The sequence below is a fragment of the Cupressus sempervirens genome, chromosome 3 (genome assembly GCF_028749045.1).
Source record: "Cupressus sempervirens isolate cs-2001-9-10 chromosome 3, ASM2874904v1, whole genome shotgun sequence".
NCBI lineage: Eukaryota > Viridiplantae > Streptophyta > Pinopsida > Cupressales > Cupressaceae > Cupressus > Cupressus sempervirens.
Genome location: NC_143120.1, coordinates 119,979,753 through 119,997,926, shown reverse-complemented (window position 1 = coordinate 119,997,926; position 18,174 = coordinate 119,979,753). Strand labels below are relative to the sequence as shown.

At 36.1% G+C, this 18,174-nt stretch overlaps 1 protein-coding gene across 1 annotated transcript in view; it reads right to left on the bottom strand.

Annotated features, from left to right (window-relative positions):
- Positions 1-15,290, bottom strand: part of LOC149565067 (cytochrome P450 CYP72A616-like) — a 40,561-nt gene extending 25,271 nt beyond the window's left edge. Inside the window, exons 1-3 of the mRNA XM_089818619.1 lie at positions 14,888-15,290; positions 14,299-14,510; positions 13,481-13,722 (exon numbers count right to left, since the gene is read on the bottom strand). Coding sequence (XP_089674745.1) covers positions 13,481-13,722; positions 14,299-14,510; positions 14,888-15,158 — 725 coding nt within the window. The 5' untranslated portion in view covers positions 15,159-15,290. The remainder of the gene's footprint in view (positions 1-13,480; positions 13,723-14,298; positions 14,511-14,887) is intronic.
- Positions 15,291-18,174: the final 2,884 nt, after the last annotated feature.

The following is an 18,174-nucleotide window of genomic DNA, read 5'->3' as shown; positions in this document are numbered from 1 at the left end:
CAAGAGTCTCTTCTGGTTAAGTAGACTCCCTTTGAACCTTTGGAGAATGATTAGGATAAATGTCCATGTCCTAAGGTGTCTCTTGTTCTTCATTGTCTATCTCCATGAAAGACCCTTTTGATCTTTTCAAGGCTACTTACTCTTCAAAAGATACATCTTTGTTGATCTCCATTAAATTCTGCCTTGGAATGTATATCCCGTAGGCCTTTGAAGACTCATTGTTACCTGCAAATAGTCCTTTCTCGCTTGATGGTTCTAGTTTAGATCTTTTTATCTTTAGGCCCATGAATATAAATAGGACAATCAAAACTTGTTAAGTGACTAACCTCAGGTTTTTGACAACTTTGAAGGCCATTTCAAAAGTCATATTTCCAATATTTGATGAGGGCTTTGGTTCTAAATATACACAACAGTTCTAGAAGCTTCTACCCAAAGAAAAGTTAGTAAATTTCGATTGTGAAACATAGTTTTGGCTGCCTCAACCATGGATCTATTTTTCCTTTCTGCAACTCCATTTTGTTGAGGATTATAGAGGACACAATATTCCCTCTTTATCCTTTTCTAATGCAAAAAAATTGAAAGCAAAAGGCCAACAACTGAACCAGCCCACCCCAGCAAAAAGCCAACAAAACACAAAAAGCTACAGAAACTGAGTTAAGCCAGATTTTTCAAGGTCTCAACGACCTCCTCCAGCTAGCTCATCCTTTAAGCAATTCTTTAGGTACATAGTGTCCTGGGGCATAGGAATGGTCTTCTTCTTCTTCATGTTGGCTCTAATTTATTTACTTGGACCCAGAGAATCACCAACAATTACCTCCTCCTAGTCAAGGTCAACTATGGCTCTTTCCTTCTATGACTTTTTGTAATACCTACCACTAGTTTACTTTTCATGTCTTATTGCTGAATTTTTTTAGGCCAGCTTTATGATTATGTTTTATCATTAGCGGTACTTGGTTACCAAATTTGATTAGATGTTATTTCATACTCAGTTGATATATTTGATGAGCTACTTGATACATGGTTCTTTCAGGTGTTTCTTTCAGGTGTTTATGTTTATCCTTTCGATGATGATGTTTTGTATGTCCATATAGGGATTTCAGTCATTTCATGATGATAGATCGATAGATGTTTTATATGCAGTTTCTATGGATACTTACCCCATACTTCCATGTGTATGGTGTACATGTATGTTTTATTTTATGGTTGAAGTTTATGATATGTTTAAGGGAGGGAGTCATAGTCACTTGCTAGTTGAGATCTACACGATGCACCACTTCCCGCCATTGCCTATTTAGTTTAGATTTTATGTGTATGTACATGCTCGAATTTTATGTAGATTGCAGGTACTAGGCATCGACTTTCCTGAATCGCTAGAATGAGCATGCCCTATCGCAATATCTCAATGGTAAAAAAGGCGAGATAATTCTTGAGTCCAAATCCTAGCCCTAAACCAATTGTCCTAGAAAGTAGGACAAGTATCTGAATTTTACCCTTCCCAATTCGTCAAGTGACGTGAATTTGTGATTTTGACCCTTGAGTTTTATCTAGTACTCTATTCTTTGAATTGAGTTCTCGTATTTAATCTTGTGGGTCTGTTGTGATTTTCAGTTATAATTCAATCAAATTAAAAGATAAATTAATGAAAATTTTATAAAGAAAAATTATATTAATTTAATTTAATAATAATATATTTAGGAGTTTCATTTTTATAATAAACTCTAAATATTATTATTAGTTAAATTAATAAATATTTTATCAAAAACATCTTGTGACTTAATAAGAGAGAGAATTAATTTAATAAAGTTTATTTTAATTTAAAATGCAAAAGGTTGCACATGAAATTAAAATATAATAAAATATTAAGAAAAAGGTTTCATGTAATTGCAAAACCAAAGCCTTAATTGGAGAAAGCTCTTTATTAAGAGATTAGAGCTCATTTCTCCACACACCTAGATTTGGAGGAGCCAATTTCTAAGAAGAGAGTTTTCGAAAGAAGGGGAAATTGCTTGTGAGCTCCGTGCATTCGTTGTTTAGCATTGGATCCTAGTAGGATTTTGTGGGTTTTGTGCAATAGTTTTGATCTTTCAAATTCTCTGTCTTCTCCGTGTTTTTTGTGGATCTATATTCAGGATTCAAATCGGGTTGAAACCCTTGTTTGCGTATTTATTGTTTTTCGTTTTCAAAACATCTGTAAACAATTTGAGATTGTAAACCCTCATTTGATTAATTTGGGGATTTGTATTTAAATTGTTAAAATTTGGGATAGGGGTTCTAAAAAGAGAAACCAGTTTTAATTACTAAATTTAATTGTTTAAATTTCGTTGTCCTATCAGATCTAGATTGGAAAATTATCAAGAAAATATATATTTATATAATTACCATAGTAATTTATAATTACTATGATAATTATAAAAATATAAATTAAAAAAAATTGATTGAAAAATAATATTTTAATGGGGGGCATTGGAAATGACTTTGTTTTATATAAAAAAAAATTAATAATAAAATTTGTGGGAGGCAAGCCACCATCCCCACCTCCCCTCCTCCCTTTTCCTTTCCAGTTGACAGCTCCCATTTAAGGGACCGCATGCAGGTCAGCAGAGCTTCGCACGACAACAGCCCACGGACTTAAAAAGAGTTTGAGGTAAGTTTGTTTAATTTAATTTTTTCTTAATTACTATTTTTAATTAAATTTAGTTTTTAAATATGTTTTTAATATAATGTTTAATATTAATTATTATTAAAGTATTTAATAATTTCTATTATTAATAAATAAATGAATATTATTTTTCAAATTTTTTAATACTATTTTAAAATCAAATTTAGTTTTTTATATAATGTTTAATATTAATAATTATTATTAAAGTATTTAATAATTGTTATTATTAATAAATAAATAAATATTATTTTTATAAAAAATTTATTGGTAAATGACCTAAGCTTAGAGTATTTATTATTTATTATTATTGTTTATGAATATTAATTATTATTATGTGTTAAGCTCGAGTGGACTCAAACCCAAGACCTCCCATATGAGAGGATCACAATTTACCATTGTGTTGTAGGCTCTTGCTTAAAGAATATTATTTATTAGTGATTAATAAATATTATTAATAATAATTTAATAATTAGTATTAGATTTTAATAAATGTTTAATTGAAGATTTGCATAAATGGAATTACTTTTAATATTTATATATATGTTATATTGATAATTATAATTTAATTGGAAAATTTATGACTTTTAATAAAAACTCGAGTTTTGCTTAGACAAGTCAATTATCAATGAATATGATTTCTAATATTAAGGGGTTTTTATTACTTTTTTTTTGATAATTCGAAAACCTTAGTAATTATAACAATTTGGAAATGAAAACTAAAACCCTATTTGTATATCGAACCTCTGTGTTTTGAAAACCAAATGAACTATAAAAACAATTGTTAAAATTTTGTTGAGATGTATGTTGTATTTCATGTTGGGTTTTGGGTTTGACTTAGTACTTTGACCAATCAGGGTGTTTAACAAAGGCTTGGGGTTTTCTTCTATGATGATGTCATGTATGTGATCTTTTAAACCCGACCATGGTGATGTGTCACGTGTTTTCTATGATGAGTTTGTGATGAACCTCCTTATAGCAATATCGTGAGAATGCTCGAAATAACAGAATACAAAGTGATAGCAGAACTCAGAATGAATCTACTGATCGCAGGCCACTTCGAGGGGGTAACCTCCTTTGAGCAAGCTCAATACAATAAATTCGTCCGTGCCCATCAAGGGCCTCAACCTATTCTTATATACTGAGTACGATCTAGAAAAGTAATACTACCTATGCATGTGGGATAATAAAATATACTCACGGGACGACTTACAAAGCATATGCGTCCAACAACACTACTCTAACAAAATAAACAAAAGGAACACACAGGTTCCTAACAGAGTTTTGATCAGTGCTTGTTAATGCTTTCCAATTGCTGGTATAGAACTAAGGTGATTATTGTGACTTTCTTGTTGTAACCCTTGAGTTTCAGATCAGTTTCCTTTTGGATGCTTTCCAGTTGCTTGTATAAGACTGAGGTGATTATTGTGATTGGTTTTAGGTGTTTTCCAGTTGCTTGTAAAGGACTAAGGTGAATACTGTGTTTTATCTATAGGTGCTTTCTAGTTGCATGTAAAGGACTAAGGTGAAAATTGTGATTTTACGAGTTGTACTTTTTATGAGCCTAGGGTATTTAATTTGTGTGTACATTGAGAAGTGGCTTGCAATGGAGGTTAGAGCCCTAAGTGACTACCTAGGTAACCCATTGTAAGTTGTATAATAAGTGATAACATTTCATTAAATAGAAATAAAATGAATTAATAAGAGTCATTGTTTTTCCTTGCCCATGCCTCGAGTGCTAGTATAGGGTAGGATGGGAGTAGAGAGGATGCTTGGTTGAGACCTTGCATTGTTAGTATGCCTTGTTTGTACGAAAGAATACCGATGCTGCATAGGGACACTAGGGGGCCGGAGTCCAGAGAGGCTGCCAGGGTACCTTAGAGTTGGCTCATCACAATGACACTTGCCCGCTTACATAGTAGACCTCCTCCGTGTCTTTGCTGCCTCTAGGATTAGATGATACTTGTGTCTTGGTACCCTTTGAGATAGATTGCTATTAGAATTTCCTTGACCTAGATGTTGGTTATGACTTGTGGATTGATATTTGTATGCGACTTGAGATTATCTCCTCAGCACGATGGGAGTGGGCCATTTAGGTTCCACGAGGTCAGGTGGTAGTGCATTTTTCTTATACCATTGAGATTCGACAACTGGATGTCGCTGTTGGGTGTCCTTGTGCAATTATTCCTGTCTTTCTGATCTTGTTTTTCTATTGGATAGTTATGTTCTATTGTACTGTATTTGATTATCAGAGATCGTATGAGATGATGTATTTTATTTATGATGTATATTCTTTGAGCTTTTCATACCCCGTGACTTGTACAGCAGATGATTATGCATTAGAGTTATGCCAAGTGTCATCTTATGTAATTGTATTTTTTTTTAAAATTGGAATTGTACTTGTGACTATTCCATGATGTCGATTTTGGTTATGTGTTACATTTAATATTAATAGACTTATATATGTGATTCAACATCATGGAACCCTTAAGAGATGTAATCTGTTTATGATGGTTGCATGTATGTGAGTTATTGCTTCCGCTATATATTATCTCTTGTTATTATCTTTTTTATAAAAAAATGTTTGACAAGCTTAGTAAAACTTTAGGTTAATTTCTTTTGGGTTCCCTGGTGGGGCGTTACACTTTTCCAAATTAGCCACCAGAGCTTTCATATTCTCAGCTGACAACTAAACAATTTTGTGGTTGTGATCCATTATCTTCTTAACAATGGAGTCACTTTTGGTGATCCTTTGATTCATATCCTCTAGCTTCTTATCAAAAATTTCCCTGGTTTCCTTCTCCACTTCAACATACTTGTTAAGGCAATCCATAATCACTTTTTTCTCATTCGGAGACCAAAGAGCACAAATAGAAGAATCCTTGTTAGTATCAATTGGCCCCAGAGATAAGAGAGCATCAAGAGTAGCCTAGGTTAGAGCTTTATTTTCATCTTTCTATTGCATCTCCTCAAATTTGGAAGACAGATGTTGCTACTTCAGTTGGAAGCTCTTAATCTCATGGAAGATCCATCTCATCAATCGAAAAGAAGAAACAAAACTGCATTTAGAAATTTGCAGCACACCTAAAGAGAATTCCCTCCACGAAATCATTGAGACTCAACTCCATGAATCCAGACTGAGCTTTTCCTTCCTTTTGATGAAAGGACTAATCAAACCAGGAAGGAGAAATAGGGACATCATTATTAGCACAGCTATCTTAATCAACAAAAACTAGGACTTCATCTTTCCCTATGTCACTCTTTTCATTTTTGTTGCCCTAAGAGATAGGAGACCCTTTTACCTTTCTTTGCATTTTCGGCCTTTCATTGATAGCAAAGGAGGGTGAAGTAACATCTCCTTCTTTGGAGCTCTGATGAAGGTACGGCTCTGATACCACTTGATGACGGTATGCTCTGATACCACTGACGAAGGGCCACACCACCCTTACCAACTCACAACCAAGAATGCAACAATATGGAGACAACGAGATGACAAAACAATTTTATTACACTTGAAAATCCAATAGTAATTACAATAACATTTTTGCAAGATCTCTCAAGATCTAATCCAAACCCAAGCTAGTCCAGATCCACACTCTGGTAGAAACCTCCAAGATCTCAACTTGTGCTCGCAAACCACTAAGGAAACTCCTTGTTTCTAAACCGCAACCACTAGCTCTTCTCACAAACCTAATCCAAGATCCAAGTGTAAACTGCCTCACATTCGGCGCTCTGTCTACACACTCACAAGTCCATCACAATCCTGCTGTAAACTGCCTCACATTCGGCGCTCTGTCTACAGACTTAGGAAAGCTCACTCTTCACTTCCTTTTTCTCTTTCACACCTTCCAAATTTCACACATTCAAGCTTTTCCTTCCAAAGCTTCCACTTCTCAAGCTTCCACTCCTCAAGCTTCTTCTTGAGCTTGATTAGAAATGCTCATATGCCTGGCTTAAATAGGCATTTACCACCCAATGCATGACTTATCCACAAGCTTCTAGAATTTCTCCACAACCTTCTACAACTTCCACAACCTTCTACATTATCCACAACTTTCTACAATATTCATAACTTTCTAGAATTCTACCCACACACCTTGATAAATGGAATGACAACCATTTATTTTTTTATTTTGTTTAATTATGCTACCTATGCACCTCGAAAATAGAAATACTCTTTTCCTTTCTTTTCTCCTTTTTCCTTTTTTATTTTTTTTATTATTTCTCCTTTAATTTTCGTCACTTTCTCTCTCCTCCACAAATTTTTTTTTTTCAACTTTTTGTTTTTTTCCCCAATAATTTTCCCATGCAAGATGCTCCTGCATCAGACTCCCCCGGTAGATAGAAACGTGTGTCCCACACTTTGATGCCAAAGAGAAAGGTCTACAACCATCTTCATCTTCACCAAAGGTTTCCACCTCAACAGGGACAACAAAACCACCATACAAATCTTCCACATCTGCATCCATATGTCAAACACTAGAATCTCAACCATCCAATCAGCATGCTCACTCCCAGAAACAAACTGAACATAATTCTTCATCAACAAACCCTCATTCACATCAGCAACTAGTGAATTCACACCCATAGCAACAAACCCCGCATCAACAACAACAAACTCCATATCAGCACCAACATGTAGATCACCATCAATACATGCCAAACTCTCAACACCAGCAACCTCATTGCTCACAACAAGATGCTCTGCAATACATAACTCACCTCCAACAACCGGATCATCCATGACCAAGTGCTCTGCAACATTCAAGTCGCCACCAATATCAACTAGATCATCCATGACCAAATGCTCTACAGTCTCCATGTCAGACTCAACCAACTAATCATGAAAACCAACCTCTGTCCCAACATCAACAACATTAGGAATATCTTCAACAAAAACCTCTAGTTGCTCTGCAAGTTCTGCATCAGACTCCACAAACTGATCAGCAAAACCAACCTCTTCCACCTTGACCTTCTTAGCTTAATTAGCCAATCTAGCATCCAACCGAGAAATCATCTTAGAAAAATTCCTCTCCACTATATCATGGATTTTGGCAATCATCTTAGGGTGCAATCCTCTTGGAGCCATCTTCCAAGATCTTCGTAAACCCTCTGCAACAAATCCTTCCCACGCTCCTTCTGACAACCTCGAATTGTTTGCAAGTTAGATCGCAACCTTGCACGAACAATCAGGAACCACATCACAAGTCTAGGACAACGGATTTGCAATCCACCAGCTCTGATAAACTTCACCCAACCAAGGTCCTGGTACAAACTGCCTCACACTTCGGCGATCTACTTGTACACTCAGGAACTCTTGCTCTGATAAACTTCACCCAACCAAGGTCCTGGTACAAACTGCCTCACACTTCGGCGATCTGCTTGTACACTTAGGAACTCCTGCTTTGATACCACTTGATGAAGGTACGACTCTGATACCACTTGATGATAGCATGCTCTGATACCACTGACGAAGGGCCACACCACCCTTACCAACTCACAACCAAGAATGCAACAATATGGAGACAACGAGATGACAAAACAATTTTATTACACTTGAAAATCCAATAGTAATTACAATAACATTTTTGCAAGATCTCTCAAGATCTAATCCAAACCCAAGCTAGTCCAGATCCACACTCTGGTAGAAACCTCCAAGATCTCAACTTGTGCTCGCAAGCCACCAAGCAACCTCCTTGTTTTTAAACCGCAGCCACTAGCTCTTCTCACAAACCTAATCCAAGATCCAAGTGTAAACTGCCTCACATTCGACGCTCTGTCTACACACTCACAAGTCCATCACAATCCTGCTGTAAACTGCCTCACATTCGGCGTTCTATCTACAGACTCAGGAAAGCTCACTCTTCACTTCCTCTTTCTCTTTCACACCTTCCAAATTTCACACATTCAAGCTTTTCCTTCCAAAGCTTCCACTTCTCAAGCTTCTCCTTGAGCTTCCACTCCTCAAGCTTCTTCTTGAGCTTGATTAGAAATGCTCATATGCCTTGCTTAAATAGGCATTTACCACCCAATGCATGACTTATCCACAAGCTTCTAGAATTCCTCCACAACCTTCTACAACTTCCAAAACCTTCTACATTATCCACAACTTTCTACAATATTCATAACTTTTTAGAATTCTACCCACACACCTTGATAAATGGAATGACAACCATTTTTTTTTTTTTTTTGTTTTATTATGCTACCTATGCACCTCGAAAATAGAAATACTCTTTTCCTTTCTTTTCTCCTTTTTCCTTTTTTATTTTTTTTATTATTTCTCCTTTAATTTTTGTCACTTTTCTCTCTCCTCCACAAATTTTTTTTTTTTTTTTCAACTTTTTGTTTTTTTCCCCAATAATTTTTCCATGCAAGATGCTCTTGCATCAAACTCCCTCGGTAGATAGAAAAGTGTGTCCCACACTTTGATGCCAAAGAGAAAGGTCTACAACCATCTTCATCTTCACCAAAGGTTTCCACCTCAACAGGGACAACAAAACCACCATACAAATCTTCCACATCTGCATCCATATGTCAAACACCAGAATCTCAACCATCCAATCAGCATGCTCACTCCCAGAAACAAACTGAACATAATTCTTCATCAACAAACCCTCATTCACATCAGCAACTAGTGAATTCACACCCATAGCAACAAACCCCGCATCAACAACAACAAACTCCATATCAGCACCAACATGTAGATCACCATCAATACATGCCAAACTCTCAACACCAACAACCTCATTGCTCACAACAAGATGCTTTGCAATACATAACTCACCTCCAACAACCGGATCATCCATGACCAAGTGCTCTGCAACATTCAAGTCGCCACCAACATCAACTAGATCATCCATGACCAAATGCTCTACAGTCTCCATGTCAGACTCAACCAACTGATCATAAAAACCAACCTCTGTCCCAACATCAACAACATTAGGAATATCTTCAACAACAACCTCTAGTTGCTCTGCAGGTTCTGCATCAGACTCCACAAACTGATCAGCAAAACCAACCTCTTCCACCTTGACCTTCTTAGCTTGATTAGCCAATCTAGGATCCAACCGAGAAATCATCTTAGAAAAATTCCTCTCCACTATATCATGGATTTTGGCAATCATCTTAGGGTCCAATCCTCTTGGAGCCATCTTCCAAGATCTTCGTAAACCCTCTGCAACAAATCCTTCCCACGCTCCTTCTGACAACCTCGAATTGTTTGCAAGTCAGATCGCAACCTCGCACGAACAATCAAGAACCACATCACAAGTCTAGGACAACAGATTTGCAATCCACCAGCTCTGATAAACTTCACCCAACCAAGGTCCTGGTACAAACTGCCTCACACTTTAGCGATCTACTTGTACACTCAGGAACTCCTGCTCTAATAAACTTCACCCAACCAAAGTCCTGGTACAAACTGCCTCACACTTCGGCGATCTGCTTGTACACTCAGGAACTCCTACTCTGATACCACTTGATGAAGGTACGGCTCTGATACCACTTGATGACGATATGCTCTGATACCACTGACGAAGGGCCACACCACCCTTACCAACTCACAACCAAGAATGCAACAATATGGAGACAACGAGATGACAAAACAATTTTATTACACTTGAAAATCCAATAGTAATTACAATAACATTTTTGCAAGATCTCTCAAGATCTAATCCAAACCCAAGCTAGTCCAGATCCACACTCTGGTAGAAACCTCCAAGATCTCAACTTGTGCTCGCAAGCCATCAAGCAACCTCCTTGTTTCTAAACTGCAGCCACTAGCTCTTCTCACAAACCTAATCCAAGATCCAAGTGTAAACTGCCTCACATTCGGCGCTCTATCTACACACTCACAAGTCCATCACAATCCTGCTGTAAACTACCTCACATTCGGCGCTCTGTCTACAGACTCAGGAAAGCTCACTCTTCACTTCCTCTTTCTCTTTCACACCTTCCAAATTTCACACATTCAAGCTTTTCCTTCCAAAGCTTCCACTTCTTAAGCTTCTCCTTGAGCTTCCACTCCTCAAGCTTCTCCTTGAGCTTGATTAGAAATGCTCATATGCCTTGCTTAAATAGGCATTTACCACCCAATGCATGACTTATCCACAAGCTTCTAGAATTTCTCCACAACCTTCTACAACTTCCACAACCTTCTACATTATCCACAACTTTCTACAATATTCATAACTTTCTAGAATTCTACCCACACACCTTGATAAATGGAATGACAACCATTTATTTTTTTATTTTGTTTTATTATGCTACCTATGCACCTCGAAAATAGAAATACTCTTTTCCTTTCTTTTCTCCTTTTTCCTTTTTTATTTTTTTTATTATTTCTCCTTTAATTTTCGTCACTTTTCTCTCTCCTCCACAAATTTTTTTTTTTTTTTTTTCAATTTTTTTTTTTCAACTTTTTGTTTTTTTTTTTTTTTTTCCCCCAATAATTTTCCCATGCAAGATGCTCCTGCATCAAGCTCTTTCCCTTGCTGGTTCCAATAGCCATCTTGTTATGGATATACTTAGGCTTCTTAGCCATGAAAGGAGGGGCCTTATCTGCATCCTCCTCTGTATTTCACCCCTCTTCCTCCTCAAAACCTTTGATTTTTCTAGTACTAGCAGCCTTCTTATTAGGCGGAAATTTGGGTTTTTGGCTGGAGGGGAGGAGCCTCTTCATCATCCGCCTCCATCTCCCAACCCTCCACATACCCAAAAGACCTAACCACCCCAACACCTTCAGAAACAAAAAAAAATCTTAAGGGGGTCTAAGAAACCCTAGCACAAAAATGCTCAAAGATTAAAAGATTTAAGCCTTGGTGTAGAATAGGGTTTTGGGGGTTCATCCTATGCTTGTTAATGCTGGAGTTAAGTGTAGACAGAAGGTAAAAGGGAAAAGAAATAAGAACCTTGTGCATGAAATGGTTGAGCATGACAAGATGGTACCCATACACCCTAATGAATCTCCCATCAAGGGTAACAAAATACTCCATGATGGCCTTCAAAACTTCTCTCTAGATAAGTTTGATTTTCTTAGGTTCAAAGTAGGAATTGTTGTCATTAACCAGCATCTCCCTTTCTATCTCAGCCTTGGGGAACTTCTTAACCACACTATCCAACACTTTTCTGTCTTTGAAAAACTTAATGCCCTTCATTGATAGATTAGTCACCTCTGCCACCAGATTCTCATCCACCATGATTTCCTTGCCAAAAAGATTTATCATTTCATTTCTCCATTCTTGGACAAAGATCTTGGTGATCTAACGATCATAACTAGGGAGCTTTTCCAGATTGGGGGTAACACTACCCTTTCTCAGCCAAAATCAAATTGTAGTGTTACCCTTCCATTCCTCACAGCTAACTGGTTCTACCCTTCTCAGTTCACCACCCATCTTCACACTAACAGAGTTGAGAGTACCAAATAAACTGTCTGAATTATGCCAAAGTAAATGCAAACAACACCAATAAGACCAAAGATTGCCCACAAAACCTGCGAAAAGATAGAAGCAATTATAACTCTTTGCTTGTTTGGACCGTTGCCTCCTTCCGTACTGATTAGTGATTACAATACTAATAAGTGTCATTTCCATCATTAATAGAGAGGTTTCCAACTTTTCCATTAATCCAATCAAATCTTAGGAGAGATATAATGTCATCATTCATATTACTCTCCCCATCCCAAGTTCCAATAGCCTTCAAGATGAACACCAAGGTTGGCAAGGCCATCAACCACCATATTAATTTCTCTTTTATGCATGGGCAATAAGCAAGCTTCAAAGCTTTGAATAATACTCATTGAATCTTTAATAATATTATCAATAGTCCAAGAAGATTTATGCTCACCCTTCCAACACTTGAAAATATTGTTAGTCTTCCTCAATCCAAACCTTTTTTACAGTTTAGATGTCTAGCAATGTTTAAAATTTGAATGGTTAGACTAAACTACCAAGGAAGTGTCACTACCGTAAAACAACTGCCATTCCTGTCCCTTATCACTCCTGCACACCCAGTCGGCCCAAGATTCCCCTTTGCTGACCCATATTAAATATATGTAGGTTAATAATAACAAAACCAGAATTATGTGTGTGTTTTATACATTTAGTGGTAATAAATGAGATATTAATTTATATGTATGTGTGTGTAATTGCCCATGCTTAGATCTGTTACTGCTTAGTACCTGAAGAGGAAGGGACTGAAGTGTTTTAAAGGAGAGGCCTGTATAAATCTACCCAATAGGTTGAATCCCAAGATAGGGTGGTGATCAATGTCTCTTTAAAACCTTGAGTCCGTAAACTTTGAAGGAACCTATTGTGATTGGCATCTAAGCAACTTGGTTACATTCTAATTTTATTCTTCTCGAATTGAAATGGTAATAAGGGTAGCATGGATCATAAATAGTAAGATTGCTTAATATGTTTGGTGAACGTTTAACTTTCCTTACTTTGAATAATGTGATAGCATAGTTAGAATCAATATGTCTTAATCAATTTCATTTAAGCCTTAAGTATGTTAAATATGTGACAATTATGGCTATAACAGGCCTAAACCTAGCGGGGGACCTCATATTAGTTTGCTGATCAGTTCAACTTTTAGAAAAACCATATGCCAAAAAAACAAAAAAAACAAAAAAACTGTTTACAGCAATTTGTGCAACTTTTTTTAAGTACAATAGAAAACATGCAACGAAAACAACCGCAAGTTTTAGCATCCTATGTAAATTTTGTTAGCAAATACCTTGCAACAGTTTCTAAGATGAAATTACCGGTTAAAAAACAGTTTCTAAGATTAATTTTACCGTCAAAATAAGGCTAAAACATGTTATACCTGGAACCTGGGATATAAACTCTGCGAAATCTTTCAAACAACAAGAGCATTTGTTGGGTCTGTAAACGGAAAATGTTGTTTCCCTCTGCATAACTGCTTCCAAATGCTGTACGTGAAATTATGTCTGCTGTGAGAACAGAAAACTCTTTGGAAACGTCAATCTCATTGGCACCTGAAGATATTAAATTTCTCCATTCTCTGCACATATTGGTCCCAGACTCTGCAATCGAGGGAATCATGCCCTGATATGGTAGAAATAAAATTTTGTATCATATTGTGAAAAAATTGGAAGAAGAAAATCAGTACGGAAAACTACCGTATGTGTACAAGAGTGAATATAAAAGTGAAAGCACTCAGACTTAGGCGTACAACTGACAATCTTAATATAAAGGTTCAGCACAAAGAACAGGGTGAGGATTTAACTGCCTATTTTTTAAAGTTCATTCACAGTCAGGAGTTAACTGCCGAACTTTTTTAAGTCCAATTTCATAATAGTCCACGTAGAGCTCATTATAGATCTGGTGATGTTCAAGAGTGAAGGATGGGAACTTTTAGGAGGTCCTAAATCCCAATACTATTCCGACTCAAGCACACTTAAGTGAACAATTCGTTATCATATCAGATGGGTTTGTACAAACCACTAACACAAAAGAAAAACCTCCTATTTATCAGCCTAAAAGTATGTCAAATGGGTGTGGATACCCGATAGTGTCTGAAAAGCAATCGGATCGTGCATTTGCTTTATGATTGAGTATAATTCAACTAATGTAGATCTTATCTTTATTCAACTTCTGAGGATTGCAGAATTAGAAGTTTACCTTTAATGCCTCCATGTGAAAAGCGGGGTTAAGGATTCTTCTACGCTTTGCCCATGTCTCCCCTTCTAAACCTGCAAGTCCCCGGGCTCCGGCTCCCACAAATTTAAGTTTTTCATAGTGCCCAAACTTGTTGGATAATATCTCCTTCGCAAGCTCCGGGTGGGGAAGAAAAAGTCTGGGTTTAGTCCCAAACCAGTAAACATAAACCTGACCTGTATTACAATTAAATGAACGCCTAATGAATTGGTGATTCACATCCTCCTCTTCTTATATACTACTCCAATCACAATGATAGTAATTTTTTAAAATGAAACAAAAGCCATTCAAAGAGCTAATTGAAACGTGTTCAAGCAACATTATAGTCATAATTGGATCTTCTTCAAGCAAAATATTCCCAAAATATGATCTACAGAACTTCCTTCAAATATTATTTTAAGTTCAGGATCCTTTCGTGTGTTTCCCCCTTCTAATATTAATTGCAACCGGAGACACTGCCTGGTGGTAAAATTCATAGAAACTAAAATCAATGGCGATTAAGAAGTTTTAGAACTCAAAAATTCAAAACTTTTTAAGTATAGAATATATCAACCGTGAATTTTCCCCCATTGATGATACGCAGGACTAACACGAGGAGTTATATTGTGTCCTGACAGTGACGGCTTAGAACTCTCCTCTGCAGCCATTCTAACAATATCAGGGGCATTTCCATAGAGTAGCTTATACGAAGGACCTCCAATCTCTTGGGCTTCAAAGTACTTTTTTAATTGCAGCGGCGTCCACCATATATCTCTTGCGAACTTTAAGAGAAGTAATTGTAATCCACCTAAAACTAGAGCTACAACCAAGAAAACCCATTCCATGATCTCAACCGAGAAGATTTTTCTTCCTGAAACCCAGCACTCTGAGTTCGTTGTTTACTTCAATTTAATTTTCTATTCCCCAATTCCCCCAATCCCCAATTCTAAAGAGATCGCTGAATATGCATTATAGACAAAGAGAAAATTGTATGGATGGACTATAAACCACCAACAAAAGCTATCATCATGATGATATTGTATCATACAAACAAATCAAGCAGGCTTAGCCGGTTGCAGACGGAAGCTATGATATTGACGATAGTACATAGACAAGATTGGGGTTAACTGTTATATGTTTCCATTCTTCAATAGTCGTTGTTTCCGCCTGTTTCTGTCGTGGGACAATCAATAGTATTTATTTTTTATATCAATTTGTCATGGTTTGTCAAAAGACTGAATTTATATAGTCTGTCACGACAATGATTGAATTATCATGAATTAAATAAAATTCCTTGTACCAAATCAGAAATGCCCATGTCATTCTTTATCCAACTACTACTGACATTTTTGTGAGCACGAGGCATGCTGAAAGTTACGTTTCTGGATTCAGGTTGACTTCAGGGTAATAGTTATCGTATAATGATATATGTTTGTAGAGATTTATCTATACCGAAAAAGGACTATTCATCCAAAAAATAAAAGCCTTTTACAAATATTAATTATACGTATATTTGTTTACAGTTTTTGGATCGATTTAAAAAAGATAATGGAGTTGTATTTGAAATACAGAGTTGTCAAAACAAAATTAACAGGGTCAAAAAGATCAAAAACCAGTAATTGCCGTTCCTCCATCTTCTGCAGCTTCTGGTTCCCCCTCCTCGCGCTCTCAATTCCATATCTGCCGAGGCGGCCATTAGTGCCAATACCCGAATGAAGTTCTTCCTTACCCGAATAAATCGGTTTTATTTTTCCACGTGGACCTTGTTACTAACTTTTATCAATTATGAAATTATTTGTTTTTAAAAATGTTGTCCTGAGGAAGTAGTTAGTTACAGATTATTGAAATGACAAACCTAGCATTTAAAGCATAATCTCGTACACAGCACAACAACCTTCTGATATCCACTCACACACAACCATAACTACGCTTAGTTAAACATAACTGATGAGTTCTATCTTAATACAAAACCACTTGCGCAGTAGGTAGAAAAGATTCCTTGCAAGCTTACAGGCTCAATTCAGAGTTAAGTTGGAAAATTAATCTGTTGGGTTTATTTTCTTTATAAATATAAAATTCTCTTGCGATGTGCTTTGGAGATTACATATAAAGAGCATTACCTTCCCCAATACCGAAGGCGTTTGGTCACTCTTATTTTGGGAATATCTAATCTACTTGTTATTATTCATTATTTGAGTGAAAAATGAGAACATTGTTTTGTGTTTTCCAAATCATAATCTCAAGACAAACATCTCCTGATAAATACTATCATATGGGCACTCGAATCATAGGCAAATAGTTTCACAGTCCCAATTTGAGTTGGCTGATTTCATAATCCTAAAACTTCGAATCTGAAATGCTCATCATTCATTAACGAAGCCAAATATTGGTCAATATTAACGTGGTAGGATCACATATTCAAAGTTGTGCTTGAATTTTGCCTTCACTGTAGAAATATATGTATATATGGCATGAAAACATACTAAATAAAGAATCCAAAAGAACATTATGTTTCTTGTTTGTGCTAGTTCTTTGACTCTTGACTAAATCTTTGTAGCTTCTTGTACATTACCTTTCATTCAAGATTGAAACGAGTACCTTGAACGTAGTGTTTAAGTGCCAAATGTCGGTGACATTCTGGAGAACAGTTCACGGGCTTTGCTTGACTTGCATATTGGGTTAACTTTTTCTATCATGAGATTGCTTTGAAATTATCATTATCCTAGCATGAATAATGAAGGGCTATATTTAATTGTTTAAATGCAATGTCTATATATCAACCATTCCTTAAATCACCAGTGAGTGCATAACTTCCTGAGTATTAATTGGAGTTATTCTTTTCTTTAAACTTAAGTGAGTCATGGGTTATAATGAAGCCATGGTAATTAAAGGTATTATTTTCCACTCAAGGAGAGGACTAATAGGTAAATTGTGTGGAAGTTAAACTCTATTAATACTTTGTGGCATTGAATGGTGAGCTAGAACACTACAAGATTTTTAAAAATGATTAGTCATAAGGACACATAAAAATAACTATATGCGCGTGAAAAATATAACCTATGCAATTAGTGCATGAGTAGAAGGTTTTATTTCCATCAAATTATTTTGAGATAAGAGTTTGATAAGTTTTTTTGCTACCTGATATGGTGTGTTTTGATGACTGGATTTATCACTAAGAGTATCTTTTACATGCATTAAAGAGACGTGCTTACTTTATTCTCTTTTTCTTAAATGAATTTGTGATATTCTATGGACAATGAATGTTGGTTTGGAAGTGTCTTGGGAAAATGTCATCTTATGATTTTAGAGATGAAGAGGTCTATGTTCTTACGAATTAAGGATTGTAAGACGTCTCTCCTTTGCTCATTAATTCTTTGTGTCAAAAATATTGTTTAGAATATGAAATTTAAGGGAAGATAGACATGAGTTACCTTATTTCTCCTGCATGCATGACTATTTTCTATATAAAGAGATTGTTTTATGTGAGGCATAATTGGTATTTATCATTTTTCGCTAAGGTCTCCAGAATGATGGGTCATTTGGATGAACATATTTCTCCTTGCTCACGAGTAATTACATATGTTGAAATATAATCTAATTCTTGTTATGCTTCTTGGGAATGGAAAGGGGCATTGATTTTTCTGCTTCAAAATACACCTTGAGTAACTATGTCTTCTGAGATGACTACTGATATTGGAAAACTTCTTGGGAAGTTTCTTGATAAGGAGCATGATTTTTTTTAATAAAGAGAGTGGATATGTGTGTGTGTGTGTGTATATATATAGTTTTCTTGGTTGTACGCAATTCCATTTCTCTCCTCTTAGTTTTGCTAGTTGTTTAGACTATCTCGTTGCTAGGCTA